Here is a 21,636-nt window from a genome sequence, read left to right as displayed (position 1 = left end):
AGCCAGTGTGGCTAAAATTTCTTCCCAGGGGGAGACATGAATATCTACTCCTCCTCCTAAGGTCCCATCCACAAACTAGGGGGTGAGTGTGTGTGTGTGTGGGGGGGTGAGGGTGGGGAACAAAGAGTGCTTTAGGCTTCCTTAGCAATGGGAGAGGAGCTGTGGGCAGGAACACAGGTGACCTCTAAGCAGCCATGCTGGAAGGTCTGTACCCAGCAGGGATGGTGGCTTTCCCGTGGCTGTGTAGATTATCATGGCACCCACTGTATTCTCTAGTTCTTCCTCGAAGGCGTGGTCAGGCACACCTGTAGCCAGCCCCTAGCAGGCATGGTTACGTTTTCCCCTAAAGTGAGGGTCCTATGATACTCTTAATCCCCTCCTTCAAGAGAGATGCTCAACAGCTAACAAGCCCAGCTGGGATGAGTTTTAGTAAGCAGGTTCAGCTCGACTCCTGAAGACCGTGGCAATTTGTCTCGGAGAAGAGTCGTGTACAACAGCCAGCCTTCTCCCGAGGTCAACATTGGAAATGGACAGGCACCCTGACTTTGTGCCTGGAGTGTGAGCAGCTCAATGAGAGAGGAGGTCATCTTCTGTGAGCCTGGGCTACCTGGACTCCTGTATTTGCAGTCTCTGTCAATGAACCTTGACTAACCGTACATGTGGCAGAGACGGAAATTACAGTCCTCATTGATGTGGAGTGACTTTTTCACACTGACCATTTCTGGTTTGATCTTCTGGTCCCCAGCCCTCCTCACTGATGTGATGTCAAACCCCAAACAGCCTGATTTACACACATCTTAATTGGTCGGACAAACCAACACATTTTCATTCATTCTTTTCTGGTCCAACCAATCCTCTCCCACCCCCTCCTTAGCAGGACATCATATCTTTTTTTTTTTTCCTGCAGATGTGTCTGTATGAGGAAATCAGATCCCCTGGAACAGGAGTTACACACAGCTGTGAACAGCCGTGTGGGTGCTGGGAATTGAACCCGGGACCTCTGGAAGAGCAGCCAGTGCTCTTAACCCCTGGGCCATCTCTCCAGCCCCCGGACATCACAGCCAAATGTCAAGTCCAGTTATGCTTTTTGAGAGTTCAGAGGTTCTTATGAAATTCTGAGCCCCCTGTCCTAAAATGGGCGAGCTCTCTCTGACATCTGGTATACCACCATTTCTGGGTGTTCCCTAAAAGATTCAACTGCTCTTAAGGGCTCTAACAAATTTCCCACAAGTCCCCAATATCCTAAAACTTGAAGCCCAGAAAGGCTGATAGTCTCTCTTGGTGAATCCTGGTTAGCAGGCTTCTGTAGCCCTACAAAGTGCCATGAAAGGCCTCTACTTCAACAGTAAAGAAGTCAGATGGATCCTAAAGAAGGGCCCAAGGCCTGAGGACCATAAATGAGGCTATGCTTTTTTATTTGCATGTGTGTCCCTTACACCCTCTTAGGAAAGACGCCTGCCAACACCTCCTGGGTCACACTGTTAGATCTAAAGAGAATCTTTCTTTCATATTCCTGTCCACCCAGACTCTCAATTCCTATTTGCATTGTAATGGGGGGGTCCTCTCCCCAAGTTGCTCAGCAGCTCCCAGGGACTGTCTTACTTCAGGGCTTTTATGCTAGACCATGACTTTAAGGACAGACCCTAGCAAGAGACCTGTCATACCCCAATTTCCCCCCTGGAATTAGCCTCCTTCCATACACACTTCCTTTAGACACCACTTTAACTCTTCAGAAACAGGCCTCATAGAGATAAACACCTTGTCTTTCAAAGGCTCAAATCTCTTCGCAAAAGGTCTTGGGACCAGCTAGGCTGTATAACGAGTCACACAGTAAGAATCCCATTTTAACTAGAGAGACCCCAGCCACAAAACAATAACCACAGACCCTCTAGGGAAAGTGGGATTGTGCTAAACTTGGATTTTCTATCTAGTTCAACCAAATAACTAAACCTTTCTATGAGGCCTCTGGGGAACCAGAGGAAGAGCTGTCAGTTTGGACCCCTGAGAAGACATGGGCCTCAGACCTCCTAAAGTTCACCCAAGCATCAGATCTCCCCATTGTATTAAACCCTTTTCATTAACCCAAATTTTGGGCCCCTCATGGTGCATGGTAGTTTAATCACAGTAAGTCATGAGACCTGGGGGTATGGGAGCTGACCTTCTTGCCTTAGGCTCCCAAAAGGCTTTAGATCAGGACTTCACACTCACCCAGAAAGGGGGTGGGGTGGGCTACAGTTCATCTCCTTCACCCCTCCACAGTGGACCCTGGGGACAGATGAGGCATCTGGGGAGGGAATAAGTAGATCATTGAGTATAGAGTGTGAGTGAGGGGGCTGGAGGGATGGCTCAGCGGTTAAGAGCACCGGCTGCTCTTCCAGAGGTCCTGAGTTCAATTCCCCGCAACCACATGGTGGCTCACAACCATCTGTAATGAGATCTGGTGTCCTCTTCTGGTGTGCAGATATACATGGAAGCAGAATGTTGTATAAATGATAAATAAATAAGTAAAATCTTTAAAAAAAAGAAGTGTGAGTGAACAAGTGTCAAGCGCACAGTGGGCCTTTGGGCCACAGCCAGAGCATTGTGCCTCACTTGGCCTCACCTGGCCTCACTTTGTGTGGCCTCATCCTCATCTTGCCTCACCTGTGCAAGGCAGCCAGCACAGGGACTCTTAGAACGGCGATGTTCTTGCAGCAGCAGCTGTGGGCGGTGAGGAGGAATGTGGGCCCCTCTCCATCTCACCTCAGCTTCTTATCTTGTTCTAAACGTCTTCCAACTCTTAAAAGTCTCGGGCTTCCCTCAGAGCCGAATAGGTTCTTAGAGACTCACTTTTGCTAAGACATGTCCACAGGCTGGAAACAAGAAATCTGAGAACCACAGAGAGGCCTGAGTGGCGGCGACAGGAGATGAGAACTCCTCCCTCTAAGTCCTGCTGAGGTAAGCATGCCCACTACTCATCACTCAGGGTGTCTGCGACGTCCCCAGATATCCCCTTTCTAACCCATGGGTCACATACACGATGTCAGGGATGATGCAAATGCTGGGCCAGCATGAGGCCACACACTCCTGCCTGTCTGTGCTTGTCTCTGTTCTGAGTCGTCTGTGATGCTCCTTGATAGCCTGGGGGATAAGTTAGTCATAAGAGCCAGTCATGGGAACATGTGGTTTTTATTATATTACAAAAACAAAAATTCCCACCAAAACACAGCTAAAAAAATAACACATTTTTCTAAGATGACATTACCCAAAAACAGTTAATAGTGTCGCTGGACTACATCCATCAATACTGCTTGGAGAAGCATTTCATTACATTGGGAATGGATAGTTTGGTTTTGGCTTTTGTCTCCTCTGAAATGCTACTCTGCATTGCAACTTCTGACCCTTGTAGGATCCTCAAGCAGGAATCCACGGCTGCTGTCACAAGCTCAGTGCAGATGACCTCAAAGCCACCCAAGCCAGCGCTGTCAGACATGGTGAGCTGTGTAGGAGGGGCATGAGAGCCGTTGTTAGCTGGCTGCATGAACCTTCCTGGGACCATACCAGCTGGAGGCTGGAATGGCCTGCTTGTCCAGCCTCGAGGTACCTGCCCTTGCTCAACAGGTGTCTTCTAGGGCACCCCCAAACTCACTTCCAGAGAACCACGTCAGTACTCCTGGGGAACCTGGTGACTGACAGATTGGCTTTCCCTTGCTCTGTGTGCTTTGCAGAACACAGTTTGTTTCAGACCCTAAGCCTGGTTCCTGGGGAGCGACACATGCTCTCAGCCATGGCAAAGCTTGCTTCTGTGACATTTATGTTTTGTCAGATGGTCCTTGGCAGTTCCCTTCAAGCATGCTTTGGCACTTGAGGCAGGGCCTGAGGAGACACATAGCTCTGGGTCCTCACTGGAGATGGGCTCTTCTTTCCTCAGATGTCTGTTGATAAATCTCTCCTCCTGACCCTTCCCAGGAGCATGTGGTGGGGCACTTAGGATGATGGCTGCTCCTGGACAATGCCTGAGATGCATTCACTCAAGCACATCTCAGTGGGGCTCACAGACCCAGGAGTGAGGATATACCTGCGTAGTTCCTGAGGTAGCATAGGACAGCATGTGCCTCAGGAATGAGCACCCACCTCTACCAGGACCTGATACCGGAGGCAGAGAACACAGTCTGCCTAGCCTCCGTTTCCTCACCTGTTCAACAAAAAGAAGTGCATACTCGCCCTCACTTTGTGAGGTGTGTTAGCATATGCCAGGATGGCCACACCCTGCAGCCAGGAAGTTCTAAGTTTGCTGCCACAGCTGCCCTGGACCATCTGGGTGCAGGCCTGCTCTTCTGGGAAGACCCAGAGGCTAAACTGTCAATACCTGTCCAGTTGGAAGGGCCTACATGATCAGCTCTGACCTCTGGCAACCTGGTGCCTGCACCCATCCTGCGTGAGTGCACCCAAACCCTGCCGCTCAGAGTCCCATAAAGTGTGGTGTGGGTGGTGGCCACCTGAGTTTGCAGAGCCTGCTAAGGTTGGCAATGTCTGCCCCTGTGCTTCCAGGAGGCAGCCAGGCTAGGAAGCCAGTCCTGTAGTGCTGACTATGTATGTTGCCATCCCCTGGGCTCCACTGCCTCTGTTGGGCCATGCTAATGAGAGCCAGGCCCACCGGGCTTTATGGCAGCAGGGGCTCCTCTGTGGTCCTCCACTCCTGCAGGAACTGCCTGAGCTCTCGGTGCAGAAGTTCACAGTTTCTGGCAGACAGAGAGGGCCCCATTGGCTGAGTGCACACAGAAGCTGTCTCTCCAAGCCCGCTTCCTCCTTGGGGTACACCATGAAGGCTGGGGCCCCCAGCGTCTGCCCATGGGCTAGCATTCAGGGAGGAGGGAACAGATGTTTTGCTCACAGCTGGGCTTTGACCTGCCCTCCCACAGCTGTGCTGTCTCTGAGATTCTTTCCCGTTCAACCATCCTGGCAATACGTGAGGTGAGGACCCAACACTCGGTTGATCTCAGAAAGGAAAGCTGGGAAAGTTAGAGGTGGGAGGAAAAAAGCAAGCTGACCCATCAAGTAGAAAGAGTAACATTTTATCAAATATTGACAATTCAATTTTCCGTAGTCTGAGACTCACGCTGTCCCTCTGTCTGCTGAGAGGGGTCTGTAAAGGGGCTGTGGCCAGTGTGTTTTGGGTGCTGGCTGAAGGCTGATGCCAGAAGCTTCCTCTGGTCTGCCAGTCTCCTCTAACCCCAGGGAACTGGACTATGACTTTGTTCTTGTCAGGAGACACAGGGGAAGAGCAGAATGGCATACATTAGAGACAGAGCTGTCCCGGGTGTCTCTGGACTTCACCTTCAAGACACAATTCGGAATCAACCTGCAGATGAGTGCAGAAGACACAGTGGCCCGGCTGCTCGAGGCTAGAGGGAACTAGAAGACTCTGGAATACTTTGTGGCAGAGGGTGAGTGAGAAGAGGCTCTCGCTCTGTCCTGGAGACGGTAGAATCCTCAAGAAAGGGGGCGCGTAGAGAGTGGTGCTGGCATACCCACCTGCAAAGGGACAGCCCCCTGTCTCAGCATTTGGCCCATAACCTGCCTCATGTACACGTAGGTAGGACAGTTCCAGAGGTTTCCTAGGGGCAGTTCATGAGTGACATCCCTTCGGGAATGGCATCTGGCAGAAGGCCCTTGCTGTTTCCATGGGCACAGCTGAGGGGTCCTGCTTCCAAGGGCAGCTTCTCACAGAGGAAGGAGAAGTCACTCCCCCTCAGTGGCTCTCTGTCTCTGTGAACTCCTCTTTGATGGGTTGCTTACGAGACTTGCAGTCAGGCAAGTCAAAACCAAAGTCTGCCCACTCGTCGGGGCCGGTCACTCCACCTGGGCCTCCGCGGTTGGGGATAGTGATGGTGTGGCGTACGCGGAAATGCACAGCTTCCATGACCCGCTGCCGCTGCAGCTCGCCAGAGCCACCGATGGAGATGGTGGCTGCATTGCTGCTGGAGCGCAGTAGCTGCTGCCCACAGTCATGGCTCTGCTTCAGGTCCTGTAGGCCTCTCCAGATGGTCATGCGGTACTGATCAGGGATTTTCAGGGCCCCGAGGTCCTGCAAGAGTGATGGCCACCTCAGGGTTATAAAAGGGAAGCTACGGGGTTGTGTGTCCCCCACATCAGAGATGCCCCTACTTGCAAGCAAGCTTCTGCTTTCCGGGGCTACTGACTTATTAGAACAACACAATGTAGATGACAGAGCAGCCCAGAGAGAGACAGCATCAGTGTCACCTGCGTACAGTGTCTAGCCACATGTTTGTGTAGGACAGTTAATGACATGTGGGGGTGTTGGAGGGGTCAGTGATGAGGGCCTCTCCTGGGCTGTGTGCAGCCTGGAACCTGGATCACAGCGAGAACACAGATGGGGGTCTAAGAGGCCACCTGTCTCCTGGCTGCGGGAGGCCTCTTGGCACCCATTAGTTGACAGCTGCTCCAGGCTCATCCCTTAGCTTCAAGCACATGACTCTCCCTAGTGAAGCAAGGGTTAATATGTGACTCCAGGTAGAAGGAATATAGTTAGTGGTCACACAGATGCAGGTTGTTAGGCACTGGCCTCACCACCTCTGATAAGTCTTTGTGTCCAGCCTGGGTCCCTAGGCAGGGGACAAATACGGACTGGCCTCTAATTCAGGCTAGGTGAGAGTCTAGGAAACAGTTACAGGAGAGGCAGGAGGTACCGAGATGATGCACTCTGGACCTGAGACTGTGTCCCAAGGAACCAATCAAGGATAACTGTGTTACTAGGTTGTAACTAGATGTCGGGAGCTTGGGTCAGGATGTCCAGAACCCTTCTAGCCCACATTCAACCCAGAATGTTCTGTGCTGTGTGTGTAGGCTGGTCTTCAGGCCCCATTTATTCTCTCTAGGCCTGTTCCCCTCTGGCTCCTGCACTTCTTGCCATTGGGTCCTGGAAAAAGCCCAGCCCCCCAAAACTAAAGGTAGTCTGGCTGGGGCATCAGGGTGCTTTAGCAAGAAAGAAAGCCCCCAGGCCACCCCCAGAGACTGGGGCACATGTCCACCCTTCTCCTTCAAGTCACCTGAGCCTGTTTTGGCTTCTGAGAACCGACTTTGGAACAGAATCTGATCCCTTGTGGGAAAGGCTCTGGGAGATCCCCCCACCCCCAGCCAGCCACCCTGGATGGTGCACTCTGCCTGGGGCCACGCCCTCCATCCCTTTGGGGAGGTCTGCGGGCTTTTACCTCTATGGTGAGGTTCTGCAGGTGGTAGATGCTTTGTAACCCCTGGGAGGTGAAACATTCGATGCAGTTTGGACACCCCAATCCTGTTAAAAAACTGCAGAGAGAATTTGAGAAGGTACCATTAACTCCCGGTGCTGGGCTGTATGCTCAGGTCTCCCAGGAGTGGCCTTGCCGGGAGGGAACTGTCTATTGCAGTGGGCAAAGCTGCTAGGCCCTTGGAGCAGGTGTGTCCAGTCATCAGTGCCTCAGCCCAGGGCCCTGCTTCCTAAGGCTCTATGCCAGCACCTGCTGATGAGTCTTGATATGGCACGACCATCTTTGTCTTCCCTTGGGCCAGTCAAGCAATTGAAACACAGGATAAGACAGAACTACATGCAAGACTGTTTTTCCCCAGCAGGAGCCACACAGTTAGTAGGAGGCGGGGAAGAGGGGGGTGCAACACAAACCCAGGTCCAGCCACAGCCCATGTACCTGACAAGGCTGGGGTCTGCATGATAGGGGGGTGGCGGGGTGCAGTGGGATCCAGAAACCATGGTCTGGGAGCTGTGGCCGCCATTCATCTCACCATTGGCCGGCATGGTATGGCTGTTGAGCATCCCGGAGCCTGGGCAAAAGAGCAGGTCCAGGAATCTAAGATCAGGCCCCACACACAGTGGGAGGTGTCCCAGGTTATGATCTGGTCTGGTTGTGTGACACAGCACTGTAAGGGCTGTCTGAGACTGAGCAAAGGCTGAGCCCTTAGGCCCAACTCTTTTCCTCAAGAGGTAGAAGTAAAAGGTGGCTGTGTAGAGGGCACTTAGTTTAAACGATCCAGGGACTAGTGGCTGGCACGCGCGTGTCACCAGGTTCCAGGGCCCTTATGTGGGACACACCTGGGGCATTGCTCAGTGTCAGGAGTATGTCCATGAGTGTCCCCATAAAGACCTTTCAGAAGACACCCACACTCCAGTCCTCCCAGCTCTACAGTTGGTCCCCAGTGAGGTCTCATGTCCTGTCATCCTTGAAATGAGGGGACCTGGTGTTGCCATTTTGCTGATGGAAAAACTGAGGCAGACTGAAGCTAGAGATTATCCTCAAGAGAGAGGCTAGGACAGATGTTTTTAACTATACCACTCCTCAAACCCCCAGACACAGAGCTCCTGGGGATTGGAATGAGCATAGCCACGTTCCCTGTGGCTGTCACCCTCCTTCAGGGTGGAGCTGCAGGAAAGGCAGCCATCAAGAATTCCCCCACCACTCATGTTCATGGTCCTGGTGAATCCACCAGGCCCTTCCTTGGGTCTCTGCAGCCCACACGAGGCCTCCACTACCCCAGGGACTCACCCATGGGTCCCAGGTTGGGCCCAGCTGACGAGCTGTGTGGTGGAGGCTGGCCTACCAGCTGGTTGACGGAGGGCAGCTTGTTGACACCACCATGTACCTTGTTCATCGGGGAGAGGACAGGCCCATAGGATGGAGGCTGCAGGTGACTCCTGCTTGGAAAACAACAGTGTCCATTCATAAGAGGTAAAAGCAACTCCTCCCTCACCCGGCACTTCTGTAGACACCCCTAGAGGCGGGTAGATGAAGACCCCCCTCCCCCGCCTCTCAGAGAGCTGCCGGGAAGATTAATGCCTTGCCAGCAACTCTAGCTCCTCCTGCCCCTTCCAGATCAACATTTACAAGGCCCATGGGAGGCAGAGGTGTGGTGAAGGTGGGGGTCCAGGGTTCCAGGGCAGGCTAAATCCCAGAAGGCTTCCTGGAGGAGAAGATGCCAGCTAAGATCTGAGCTGCCTTGGCTCTGCTGTCCAGCCCTGTGCATCACACCTCCTGTGCTCCTGGCCTTCCCCCTTCTGGGTCATAATGTCCACGCTTCCCCATCCGGATGGTGGGGTTCACTGTCATAATAAATCTTTCCCCCCAAAGCCACCCAAGTCCTACGGCCACATGGATGGACAAAATAATACACAGACTTCTATTAGGTACAAATGCTGCTTGGCCAATGACTAGGATTCTCATCTGTTAGCTCAGAATTAATTATCATAAATCTATATATTTTATAAGACTTATTGGACAGCTTCCATTGGTGTCCCTCCTTGCCAGTGGATCACATTGTGCCACTGGAGGAAGAGCGGAGGGGAAAAGGGACACTTCCTGTTTCTCCTTCCTTAAATATGAGTCTCCTTGCTATGTTACTTCCTGCCTGGATCACCACTTCTCTACTACATTTCCCAGAATCCTCCTCGACTCCTAGTCCTGCCTAACTTGCTGCCTCACTGGTCAAACAGTACTTTATTTATCATCCAGTAAGACAAACACACAGAAGCACTTCCCCCATCAGTTCACTCACGGTCTCTGTAGGAGTTGCTGCTGCTGCTGTCGGTAGGAGTCCACCAGAGGCTGTGGTACAAGTTCCATCAGTTCTAGGCTCTCCTTGACTTTCATCAAGATCTCAAAGTTCTCCCGGCCTCGCACCTGAGCACAGAGAGCCAGACCCTCTGCCCAGATGCCCTGGAGCCTCCGCACCACTAGTGGGAGGGGGCAGCCGAAGCCGTAGGAGGACCCTACCACAAACCTAGGTTTGTGGCAAAGTGTTGTTCTTCTCTCAGAGTCCCGGTACTCCAAAGTTCAGGGTACCCTGGCTTTCTTTCTTGTCCCCTTGGGCAGATGTAGGAAGTGGTCCCCAATGCTTCAGAGACATATGTCCCTTTTTCCCTGCTAAGAGGCTCTCCTTCTCTTCCTCCCACTTAGCAGCTATAGGTCCTAAAACAGGACTCACTCTCAAGGAAATAAAAGCATTCCTTCACAGTAAACCATGACCTCGCCACCATCCAGCTTTATCAATTCATGTAAACACAGGCTATACCCTATAGGATCATGGATTCCTACCAACTCTCCACCGTGGGGGACTCCTTGATGCAGAGCTAACCTGGCTGGCATGTTCATGCTCACTGAGTTCAGGCATTGCAGGATCTGACTCTGGACAGAGCCTCCTTTGAACCCCACCTCATTCAGGGTCATACTCTCAATCCTTGTGTCACGATGCCACCCTTGCCCATCTCTTGTGGCATCAGCAATTCCCCAGCCCACTCTGACAGCCAAGTGCCCACTCACATGCATGTAGAACACGTCCTCGTCCCCATGTCGCCTCTTTTTCACATTGGCACCCAGGGCGGGGATGGCAGGAGGGCTTTGCTTGAATGCTGAAAGGCAGGTCAGGAGAGACATGTAAGCCGGAAGGCAAAGGCTGAAGTGCCCAGGTGACACTTGCCATAGTGTAACATGGGTTCAGTGCAAACCTAGGCCAGATGGAGCTGGGCCCAGAGAAGCCCGGCCCTAGCCTCAGAGCATAGAGACAAGCGCCCTGTCAGCACACGGTCTATCAGCCCTTCCAGGCCCAGGCCATTGAGACCACGGATGTGAGTATGCTTGGTGTCTTTGTGGCAGCACTCCAGCTCACACCCAGCATGTCCAACGCCATCCTGAGGGATGACCCACCCTCCACCCTGGCCCAGAGCACCACGCACCACGTTTACTAGCGGCCCCGTTCTTTGTGGCGCTCTCATTCAGGGCCTGCTGCTCCCGGTAGTGGTCTTCATCAGCTTTGCGGTCACGGCCAGGACAGGCACAGATGCGACCCTCGAAAGACCTGCGACCCAGCACCTGTCCACTGTTGGGTGGACACAGTACAACTGTGACCTCGGGGACCATGCCCGCCCCCGCAGACCCCCAGGACTGGCCTTGAAGTTGAGTGACCTCTTTGTGTCCATGACATGCCCCCCACGGTGCTGGCCCAAGACCCCGCCCCACCTCTACCGTCCTGTCACCGCAGACTCACTCCCGGGTCTCCAGGGTGATGATGACGAGAATAGGCCTCCGATTCATGCCCCCTACACAGCTGCTGTTACACATGAAGTTGTACAGGATGGTGGTGAATTCTGTCCCCACCTGTCCACAGGAGAGGCAGGAAAAGGGCTTGGCGTCAGCATGGAGGGCCCCCCTACTAGAGAAGGAACTTGTGGCTGCCACATCTGGCCCTGGTTCTGGAGAGGCACAGGAGTGCTACGCTATGGCTCTCTGTCATCTACCCACCTATACGCCCAGCCGCACACGGTCTACCAGCCCTGTCTATGCACTCATCCATCCTCTCTCTACTTACCCGCCTAGCATCCCTCAAGCCATCCACCCATCCATTCATCATCCATCCGCTTACAGGCCTGCGCACTCACCCACAGATCCAGCTGTCCATCGTACCCACCCATCCACTCACCATATATCCATCTGTCTATCGACCACTCACCTGCCCCGTTCACTTGCCTGCCAACTCCTCACCCATTTATTCACTCACCTGTCCATCCACCTATCAGCCCATTCCCATGCCTGCCCACTCACCTTCCTGTTCACCACCCGCTCACTTGCCTGGCCGCCTGCCTCCCCACACACCCATCCCTCCGCCCACACATCCACACGCTCATTTGAGATTGCCTACCCACCCACTGCCCGCCTGGGCCCTCATAACACTCTGCTGGCTCTGGGAGCAGAGAGCTCAGTACAGAGTCTACAATGTGACCGACTCAGCACATTGTCTCCCGTAATACAGGCAGAGGTCAGGTCTCAAGGCCCTGAGTGAGTGGGTGTGTGCCTGGGCCTTGGGGCGCATGTATGCTGCATGTTGTGGTCTCGTCTGAAGGGAAGAATGAGGAGCCGTAAATGCCAGCCCTTCCCAGACCTTGCACCTGGCAGCCACTAGAGGGCAAGTCTGAGCAGGTGCGGCCGTCTGTGAGGAAAGGGGAGGGTGCTGGTGTGTGCATGCCCACCCTGGGGCCCTGTCAGAGGAGGGGCAGCCCTCATGTCAGCACAGGGATGAGGCCTAACTGTCTGCAGTCCTCCTCGGAGTCTCCACCCTGGTGCCACCCACCATCCTTCCTGTTTACAGCCTCCCCCCACCTCGGCCTTTGGCCCCAACTGGGCCTCGGATCAGATCTGCAATGGTGGCCACATGCCCTTCTGTTGCCAAAGCGGACACCTGCCCCTCCAGCCTTTCTTGACTGTTTTTGCAGCCACCACCTTCGGGTCTAGACCCCTCACTTCTGGTCCATGCCCTTTATCTCCAGCCTGAGCCTCCACATCCACCCCGGGCCCCGTATCCAGCCTGTGCCACTCACCTCCACTGTACCCCACCTCCAGCTTGCACCCCACTTGCACACAGGGCCTTCTTAGTCTCATCCTTCACCCCATCTTTCCTACCGTCCTGAGCTCACGTTCCCCAACCCCCTGTAGTCTTCTCTGTGGCCCCCGGCCTGGTCGAGGGGCCCGTTCAGGATCCCAGCCACCAGCATGGAATTCCATTCCCTCCACCCAACACCCTATGCTTGCTGGCTTGGTTTTATCCCTGCCAATGGGGTCCGAGATGCCAGGGACTCTTCTCACTCCCATGCCTAGGAAGCTATACTGACAATGGGAGAAACAGACAAAATTAGACTCTCCTAGGAGGGAAGGGCTGAAGGCTTAGAGGTCTCGTGACCAGGGCTTGCCTTGGAGGTCATGTGACCATTCCTTGCTATATAGCTGAGGACATTGTGTGTGTGTGTGTGTGTGTGTGTGTGTGTGTGTGTGTGTGAGAGAGAGAGAGAGAGAGAGAGAGAGAGAGGATTGAAGTAAAGTTGGATGGAGCCCAGTCTGCTCCCCCATCCCCCCATCCCCGCCTACCTGTGGGGGTTCGTAGGGCACAACCACACTTTGCCTGCCGGTGACAGGGTCATCCACATACTGGGAGAGGTTGTTGCCTTCTACTCTGATGAGGTGGCTAGCCGGGGCAGACTGTCCTGCCAGGAGGGGACACAGCTTTAGAGAGGAGTGCATACTCCAACCTGTCACTCCCATACCAGGTGCATGGCAGAACTGAGACCATAGGGCTTCTCCCTGTGAGAGTCCCAGGCAAGGCTCTTCAGAGCTGTGCAGCCCTCATTCAGGTGGCCTTGAGCCTGGTAGATGCTGTTCCCAGATCTTCTGACTCTGGGGATGTTATAGGCTTCACCAGGAACACTGCAGGAATTCTCCAAAAGACTCCCCAGAGTCAGCCGATCCCTCAGACTTCTCTGGAGCTACACCCCTGCTGGCACATCAGTCTCTTGGGCTGCAGTCAGAGCCGAGGAAATGGACTGGGAGGGATGGGGCAGGGTTCACAGTTCCTGGTTGAGGGTGGGGGGAGGGGCTGCTGAGAACACCACCAGCCCACACTCACTGGCCTACATCTCGCAGTGGCATTCTGGCCAGGTTTCCCTCAGGCCACTGACCATGGTGCTGCAGAGGTTGGGATCCTACGGTGGAAAGAAAGGGGGCGCTCACCTTCATTGAAGTCCCTGCCGAGCTCATGGTTGGGGCAGCGCTTAACGATGTCCGTCACATGTTCTGCCTTCTTGTAGACAGGCATGGCCCGGATGGCCGTGCCTGGGGGAGGTGGTGTGGACACCTTGATCTGGATAGGGCACGTCTTGGCAATCTGACAATACAACTTCTTCAAAAGTGGGGAGTACTGGAGGGAGAGAAGTGCCAGGTTGAGATCACAGCCAAGCTCCATGTGTTTGTCTGGGCTGGGCCACTTTCCACAAGACCCCCTTTCCAAGTACCCTGATGAGGCTGCTTCCATCCTATGCCCTCCTTTAGGCACCCTTCTGTAGGAATGTAAACATGGGTATGCCTGCCGCCCACTCAATAACTGCCTGGCTATTTACACCTGAGTCCCAAAGGCTGCAGGTGGGGGACCGTTGGATAAGGATGGTAAAGGGTGAGAGACTGGGGAGGTCAGTGGTAGTCAGCCTCAGTCTTGTTTTCCCAGCCTAGCTCTTCAGTCTGGCTGCAGAGGTAGATTTGCAGCACTGATCTGGTTTGACAAGCTCAGGATTGCACTCTTCTGCCTTGCACAGAAGAAACACCCTGTAGGGAGACTGCTTCCCCCCTCAACCTTCACCCTCCAATGGAGAACTCTCTGGACCAGCAAGGCGGTACACTGACCAGCCACACCAGCACTGTTCCCCCAAAGAAAGCCACCAAGTCCAGGCAGCCAAGCTCGCTCTGCAGTTGTGTGAGGCAAGACCCCATTTCCCCATCCTAGAACCTGACTGGACCTGAGGTCATGCCAGAGCCTGCCCCGGGGACAACGGAATGCTACCATTCCTCCAACATCCATGTCCTGTGCCCCAGGTCACCCATCTAAGGACTGAACCGTGCCTGCTGAGACCACTTCAGTTATGTCTATTTATTTACATGTTAGCTGACCCTCCACTCTCGCTCTGGAGACCCCTGGAGACTCCTCACACCTTCCTCCCCAAGGGCAGTGGAGGTCCCTGGCCCTTGGGTTTATAGGGGTTTTTTGTTGTTGTTTTATGGTGCTCCACTCTCTCTAAAGTCCATTGACTCAGAATCATGAGTTACACCAGCCTGGAAAACGTTCACCATGTTCCATTGTGACAGTTGGGGAAACCTAGGCCAGAGATGACGAGCTGTTAACAAGACGGGAAAGAGTAGGTAATGTTTACACACCAAGAGTCTTTCCTTTGCAAGGAACAGTGGAGGATCCTGACCACCCCAATCTTATAAGGGGCTTATGGGAATCTCATATACCATGGACAAATGCAAGGAAGGAAAGGCAAGGAGAGGCATGTGAAGTGGGTCCTACTTAAAGAGCAAGAGAGACTCACTATAAGGGCCCTGCAGAAGGCCAGAGGGGGGGGTGTGAAAAACAGAGAGGGCTCTAACAGAGAGAGAGAGCAGTTGAGGGAGCTGTATTCTCAAAGAAGCAGCTTGGGGCTACATTAGGGAGACCAGTTTGACTTTCTGGGGTGACATGAAGTTCACGGTCTGGGGACACAAGCATTAAGTAAATTTATACACAGTGCCAGGCAAACATTAGGTACCAGTGGAGGGCCCAGGCCTCTTGCCTATTCACAAATGAAGGCTTCCCAATTAGACCCAGGTTCAGACAATTGCACATGACAGGGGCAACCTAGCTAGTCCTGAGCTCAGAGGCCCTCAACCTGAGGCCAACCAAGGCAGCTTCCCGGTGAAGGGATACCCATCATTAACAAGCATTGGCTGAGTGCCCACTGTGTGCCCACTGTTTGCCCATTATGGAAGCCTAGGCTACTTAAAGAAAATGGGCAGAGGGGTGGGAGTGGCACTGAGGTCAAAGTCACCAGGGGCAGCAAAAGAATGGCCTTTGGAGTCTGGCCACTCAGCTCCCAATTCTGGCTCAGGAACCTAGGCTGGATTGCCCTAAACACTGGACAAACCTACTGGGTTTGTCTACCACTGACTCACCACAAGACCCCTGGATGCCAGCTGTGTGGCAGAGTGCCGGCAAGGTCAGATGCCTCTTATTCCAGCATGGTTGCTCTCATTACCAGGTGAGGTGATTTGTGGGGCTGGCACAGCTGACAGGGCTCACAAACCAGGGGTCTCCTACAGTGGCTGTTCTAGAAATGACTACCCAGAAGGTTCCTCTTCTCCCATGCTCCAGCTCATGACCTGAGAAGGGGTCATAGACCCAGCAGGGCCTGAGCCAGAATGGGCTGGCAGCAGGCCAGGTCTAATGGTGCCCTGAGACCACATTCCTGGGAAGCCCAAACATGCCTGAGGAGGGGAGGGTGCATTAGGTTCACCTCTGTGCTCCTATCAGGATGGAACAAGGCTCAGGGCACAGCCCTGCCACAGAGAGAGACATTAGAGCTCCCAGCACCCACCCACTCCTGAGCAATGGGAGGCTTCAAACCTTGCTCACCAGTACGCATCCCGGGAGCCCTGACCCGTCCTGCAGGCCACTGTCCCCTACCCCCATCACTGCCCTCCTAGGATCTAAGATACTCAGCTACACCCCCAAGCCATGCACTGCCACTGACAATGTGTAGCCTGGTGTAGCTGAGGCCTGATCCCCCTCCTCAGAAGGCAGCTTTGTGCCTAGGGCAATCGTGAAGTAAGTGGTACTGACCTCCACAGCTTACAGTAGGATCCTGGGGGTGGGGGAAGGTCTAGGGAAAGCTAGGGATATGTTTCAGCAGAGCTGGTAAGGGACAAGCCATGGATGCCCCACCCTGGGGAGGAGCTCAAAGTGCCGGGAGCTGTCCCTGGTACCAGTGAGGCGGCGGCAGCACGGCAATCTCTCAGGACAGAATCAGAGCTTCTGGGATGTCAAGTCTTCTGGTGGGACAAGTCTCCCACCAAGTCAGTGTGGAGGGAACTCCAAGCCCAAGAATGAAGCTACAGGAGGCTCCTCTCCTCAGGGCAAGGCAAAGACCTCGGGTGGCATCCCCCCTAATCCAATGGCTTTGGAGGCGCCAGGGCTCTCACACCTGCCAGCCCAACACTGACCAAGGTTCAATCTGTGGGAATCTATTTTAGCCAGGGGTGGGGAGTTTGGGATATCAAGGTCTTCCCACACCTCAAAGGGTCAGACCGTAAAACCAGAAGCCAGAGGGGAAAGATTCCAGGATGCTCAAGTCCTGAGACTAGAAGGTCGCCAGTGCTCCCCTTCCTGGACAGAGCTTACGGGGGCGGGTCAGTCCTCTGGGTCAGACTCTGAAGAAGGGGCAGAAGGGTGGCTGTCTCGTTTTTTTTTTCCAGAGTATCACGTGACGGTGCTTCCTCCCTGCTGCCCTCCTCCTGCCTCTCCTTCCCTAGAACCGCTAGATGGATGTGTTTCAACAGATTCCGAGCTGATAAAATCTTATTTATCTTCGGCTGTTGACACAGAGCCGTCCAGACATGCCTGCGCGGATGCGTGTGTTCCGCGGGGCTTGCAGGAAATACTTTGCCCAATGTTGGAGCAGAGCAGACTCCCCCGCCACAGCTCCTCTCCCGACCCCTCCTCCTTTCTTCCCTCCCTGCCCCCACCTCGGTCCAAAATGGTCCCGGCCTGGCTGGAAGCCCCTAGCCTGGCAGGGTTGGTGCAGGGTGGTGGGTGAGAGGGCGGGCGGGGGCGGGCGCGGCACAGGGCTGTTAATTTCCTCGCACCCGCTCCCGGCAGCTGGGTGCCTGGCACAGGCAGGTTTGGGCAGGAGGACAGTGGGGAGGTGATAATAACTTGTCTGTCATTTTCTCGGGACATGTAGCATCTTGCAAACCGCAAATACCGTTAACCAGCTTGGGTGAATCTGTCAGGACAGATTCTGAACGAAAGGCTGTGGTGGGGGCTTTACTTTTTAAAAATTTTTTTCATAGCCCACTTTTATATAGTGTGTGTGTGTGTGTGTGTGTGTGCGTGTGCGTGTGCGTGTGCGTGCGTGTGTGTGTGTGTGTGTGTACGCACATTTTTGGTCTCTGGACCCTTTTAAGAGTCAGCCCCATGGTCACGGGCTTTTACTCTTACTAGGACACATCAGCAGAGCAGATCACAGAATCTGGTAGGCTCAGACAGATCTTTTAATCTGGAGGGACCCAGTCCACAGCCCCTAAGTTGTGGCTCCCTTGCCTGTTTTCCTTTCTCCTCCAGAAAGGTCAAAGCAAGAGATGAAGACCCGAGGATCCCATCAGCCAAGAACAGGTTCTGGCAGCCACTCTGTGGGGGCATATTGGCCTTGGCTGGCACAATTCACTATCAGGGTCACTGGTTTCCATGCTCAGTCAGGGGACATCTGAGAACAGGGGTGGGATCTTACACAGGCTAGGGAGCCCCGTCAGAACAGGGCTAAACCTAAGCCCCAGGGAGGGGAATGGTACTCAGGGGAGGTCGCCCAGCCACTGCCAGAGGGACCTTCATGCCAGGATATTGGTTGAGGGCAGGGAAAGTCATGGTCTACGAACCCGTCTTTGGAGGCCTCAGGTTCCAGTGCCTGGCCCAACCAAGTTTGCAATAAAGATGCAGTAGTTATTCCTAAAGAGCTGCAGTCTGCGGGAGGGTAAACAATACCCAGGAGGTAGACACGAACCAGACCACTGTCCTGTGAGTAGAGTGTCATAATCTGTGGACAAAGACCCGCTCCCCTGTGGACAGGCAGGCCAGGAGCTAGCTGGGGAACCCCTCAGGAGGTAGGCAGTCTGTCCCAGGAAATGGGCAAGCAGGAGCAATACAGGTACCTTGGTGGTCTGGGATCCTGAGTGCCCTCTTTTATACCAAGACTGCAGAGTCGGAGAGCCCTAGGTCACAGTGTTTGTGTCTGCTTAGCCTCTGCAAGAGCAGAGAACCTTCCAGCTGTTTCTGCCCTGGTCCAGGGAGCTGGGAAGCAGATTGATAGCTATGTGTGAGGGCCCAATAGAATCGTCTCAGAGAAGGGAGGACCATGGTTGGGAATCTGGAAGGAATGCACAACTGAGGGGCTTTACGCAGAAATCCGAAGAAGGAAAGGAGCCCTAACCACTCCACTTTCTCTGTGAGGTTCCTGGGTCCACTATGACTTCTTGGGAACCAGAGCTTGGCTTCTAAAAGTAGCCATCTGAGCTGGGGTAGTATCAGTAACCAGACCTTGTAATGTTACATTGGCTGTACATCTCTGGTTCCTGGTAGGCAGCTCTTAGAATCCAGGGTCTCTTCAAAGCAACAGTGCCTTTTTATGCTATCGACTGGCTGAGGGCTGCATGCGAACTGCTCCCCTGAGTAGCTCCCAGAAAGACCCAGCCCCAGCCTTTGGGGAAGAGCAGAGAGGATGAAGACCAGTTCGGTCCCCAATGTCGGTAATTATTCGAGGCTACACAATGAAGCCTCTGCACAAACCCCAAAGGACAGGGCATGGTGAGCTTCTAACAACTGGACATGTGGAGGTGCCTGGAGACAGTGCCAGAGAAGGCAGGGAAGCTATATTCTTTCTCTACCTTGTTACACAGATTCCTTCCCTAACCCCTGCCTCACCCAATGTGTCTCTTTGTCTGCCTGGGTAACTAGACAAGTGGTTTGCAGAGTCCTATGAGCTTCTGGGATAGATGACAGCTCCAGACAGTAAGTAAGTCAGTGGTACGACAGGGGGCTGGCTGCCTTGGGTTTAGACCGCCCCCCCCCCCGCCGCGGAAGGCATCAGACCAGACCTCCAGGAGGCCCAGCATCAGGACTCTCTAGAGTTGGATGGTGGCTGGCTGGTGTCTGCTGCTGTGGCATTGTAGGCTTGCTGTAGGGAGGGCTCTCCACCTTTGGGGGGACAGGGCGGGGGTCACAGAAGTCTTAGAAGTGATCGTGAGTTGGCTGTGTCCTCTCAAGATCTGACACCTCAAGCTTTGGCTCTTTGTTTCCACCAGGCTTGGCCGGAGATCAGGGTCTAGACAGACTGGGTTAGTATAGGAAGATAGTCAGGTGGACAAGCACAACACCAAAGCCAGGAAAGACAGGCAGTTCTGGGCTGAGGTTATGTTTCTGGGGGAGAGGAATTTGTCAGATGGGGGTGTCTCCCCTTACATTAAGTCATCAGGGTGGGTGGAGGCTCCAAGAAGCTGACCTTTGCAAAATGCTATACGATGCCCCAGCTCCAGAGGGCCACTGTCAGGGTTTTCTGAGACTTCCTTAAGAGGTACTGTCACCCACCCTTAGCTTGGACCCAGGGATATCTGGGGACCTCAGGAGCAGGGCAGCAGGGAAGTATTAGGAACACATTGTGGCAGGGTCCTAAGTACCCTAACCTCATCCTTCCCGTGAGTCCGAACAGGGACCCTCCCCTCCCCAAGTCACCCTTCTTCCTGATCCAGCCATCAGGAGAGCTGTGCCTTGTGTCTTGGGTGGGGGCAGCCTGCTGCTGCAAGCAACCCTGCTTGGCCTGTCTTCTGGCCTCAAATCATTGGTCTCTGACAAGGGTCTAGTGATAAGGGACTCAGGACTGTCCCTATTCAGCACAGGATCCCACAGGGAGGCTAGTAACCAGCCTGCTCTGTGCACAGCATGGAGCCCCTGCTGGCTGTCAGTGGTGAAGTCCTACCCCAGCCTCAAACTGCAGCTTCCACAGGCAGATCAACTTTGTCAGCATGAGGCTTGCAGAGCGTCATAGGACAGTCTGACGCCCCCATCTCCACTCCAGCTGTGACTCTTCTAAGCACCCACCTTGGCCAGCTCCTTCTCTGGGACCTGTGGCTTCCCATACAGTCTCAGGGGCTAGTGACAGCCCGGATCCAGGGAGGTAAGTTGGGGATGTATGAATGCATGTGTGTGAGTGTGTGTATGTTGGTGGGGGGGAGTCACTCCTCAGTGCTGTAAGCAATCGCTGATTAGAAGATCAGTTTCCATAGAACTTTGGGCACCTTATTGTAGTTTTGGAACAGGAACATTCAGGCATCTAAGTCTCCGATCCCACATTAAGCATGGCACAGCAGACTGGGAGATTCCATGGAAACAGGGCCAGGTGCAGAGTGTGGCTCTGCCCCGGTTTACCCTCCCATGGTTCAGCATGGCCCAGAGACTGTCCAGCACAAGGGGACACCATGTGAACAGATAAAGCACAGATTGCTGGTGGTGAGGCAGGTACACAGGCCAGGCACTGAGCGGTGGGCCTGGGATTCAGGTCACTGAATGGTCCCTGCCTTATTTGCCATCCTAGAAATTTTTCCAAAGAGCTTCTCTGCCCTCAAGGGTACTGTGCCATCTAGATTCCCAACCTGCTATCTAGTCTCAGAGCACCGGGTTTGGTCCACCAGGCCTTGTTGCACTGATCAGTGGCGATGGCAGAAGGCCCCTCTCCCCTGCTCTCAACACCTAGACTATTCCAACTCATGTAAAAGCAACAGAGTTCCTGGATGGGCCATGGGCTTTTCCCAGGAGGAGGTGCCAGGGTCTGGGCCTCCAGGGCACAGACAACTATTCTGGAGTGACCCCTATGCACCCTAAGATTAACTTAGCTTAGCTTCCAAGGTAGAAGTCTGATAAATTTCAAGTGTTTCTCCTAAAACATGCCACCAACCTGGAGGGGCAGGTATGAAAAATGCAACTCACCACTCAGCCCTAGAGCTCACCTTGCTCTGTTCTCCAATCCCTGTCCTAGGATTGATGACTCCCTGCTCAGCCCACCCCCTCCACCTCTCACCTGGCCATAAGGTGTGTTGGTAGACCTGAGGTGTGATGGGTGAGGCTAGGTACAGCAGGGCAAGTGTACCAAGGATCAACATGGGGAAAGGAAGGACAGGCGGTCCACAGGCCTGGCAGGCTTACTCACCTTGGAGATCGGTCAGCCCAAGAACCTTCTGATTGGAAAGCATTGAAGAATCTACTCAGGGAGGACAGTGGCCAGATAATGTGCCTCTCTGCTGGCACGAGTGGCCACAGAAGCTCTCTGGGTGCTAAGGAACAAGCCAAGCTTGCTTCTTCAAGGCAAGCAGGTGGGCCTTGGAGAGTCAAAACTTCCTTACTATTGCCCACAGAGCTCCTAAGGGCTCAGAACCACCCCTTGGAGCCGTGGGAAGGCAGAGAGAGTCCCACAGGCTCCGGGAATGTACCACTGGGTCCCAATCCTATCTCTGCCCTTTGTCTATGTGTGGCCTGCCC

The 21,636-nt window shown here is 53.9% G+C and overlaps 1 protein-coding gene across 2 annotated transcripts in view; it reads right to left on the bottom strand.

Annotated features, from left to right (window-relative positions):
* Positions 1-5,093: 5,093 nt before the first annotated feature.
* Tp73 (tumor protein p73) overlaps positions 5,094-21,636 on the bottom strand; it is a 50,934-nt gene continuing 34,391 nt past the window's right edge. The window contains exons 4-13 of one of the 2 annotated variants that reach the window (XM_035438868.1): positions 13,539-13,725; positions 12,900-13,015; positions 11,029-11,138; positions 10,718-10,860; positions 10,305-10,393; positions 9,541-9,665; positions 8,535-8,683; positions 7,683-7,815; positions 7,212-7,305; positions 5,094-6,067 (exon numbers count right to left, since the gene is read on the bottom strand). In XM_035438868.1, the coding sequence (XP_035294759.1) occupies positions 5,732-6,067; positions 7,212-7,305; positions 7,683-7,815; positions 8,535-8,683; positions 9,541-9,665; positions 10,305-10,393; positions 10,718-10,860; positions 11,029-11,138; positions 12,900-13,015; positions 13,539-13,725 (1,482 nt within the window). In that variant the 3' untranslated portion in view covers positions 5,094-5,731. The remainder of the gene's footprint in view (positions 6,068-7,211; positions 7,306-7,682; positions 7,816-8,534; positions 8,684-9,540; positions 9,666-10,304; positions 10,394-10,717; positions 10,861-11,028; positions 11,139-12,899; positions 13,016-13,538; positions 13,726-21,636) is intronic. The other variant, XM_035438869.1, reaches the window with a different exon arrangement.

This window comes from Cricetulus griseus, chromosome 2 (assembly GCF_003668045.3).
Source record: "Cricetulus griseus strain 17A/GY chromosome 2, alternate assembly CriGri-PICRH-1.0, whole genome shotgun sequence".
NCBI classification, from domain to species: Eukaryota; Metazoa; Chordata; class Mammalia; order Rodentia; family Cricetidae; genus Cricetulus; species Cricetulus griseus.
The sequence above is the reverse complement of the archived record's forward strand: the minus strand, read 5'-3'. Positions and strand labels throughout refer to the sequence as shown.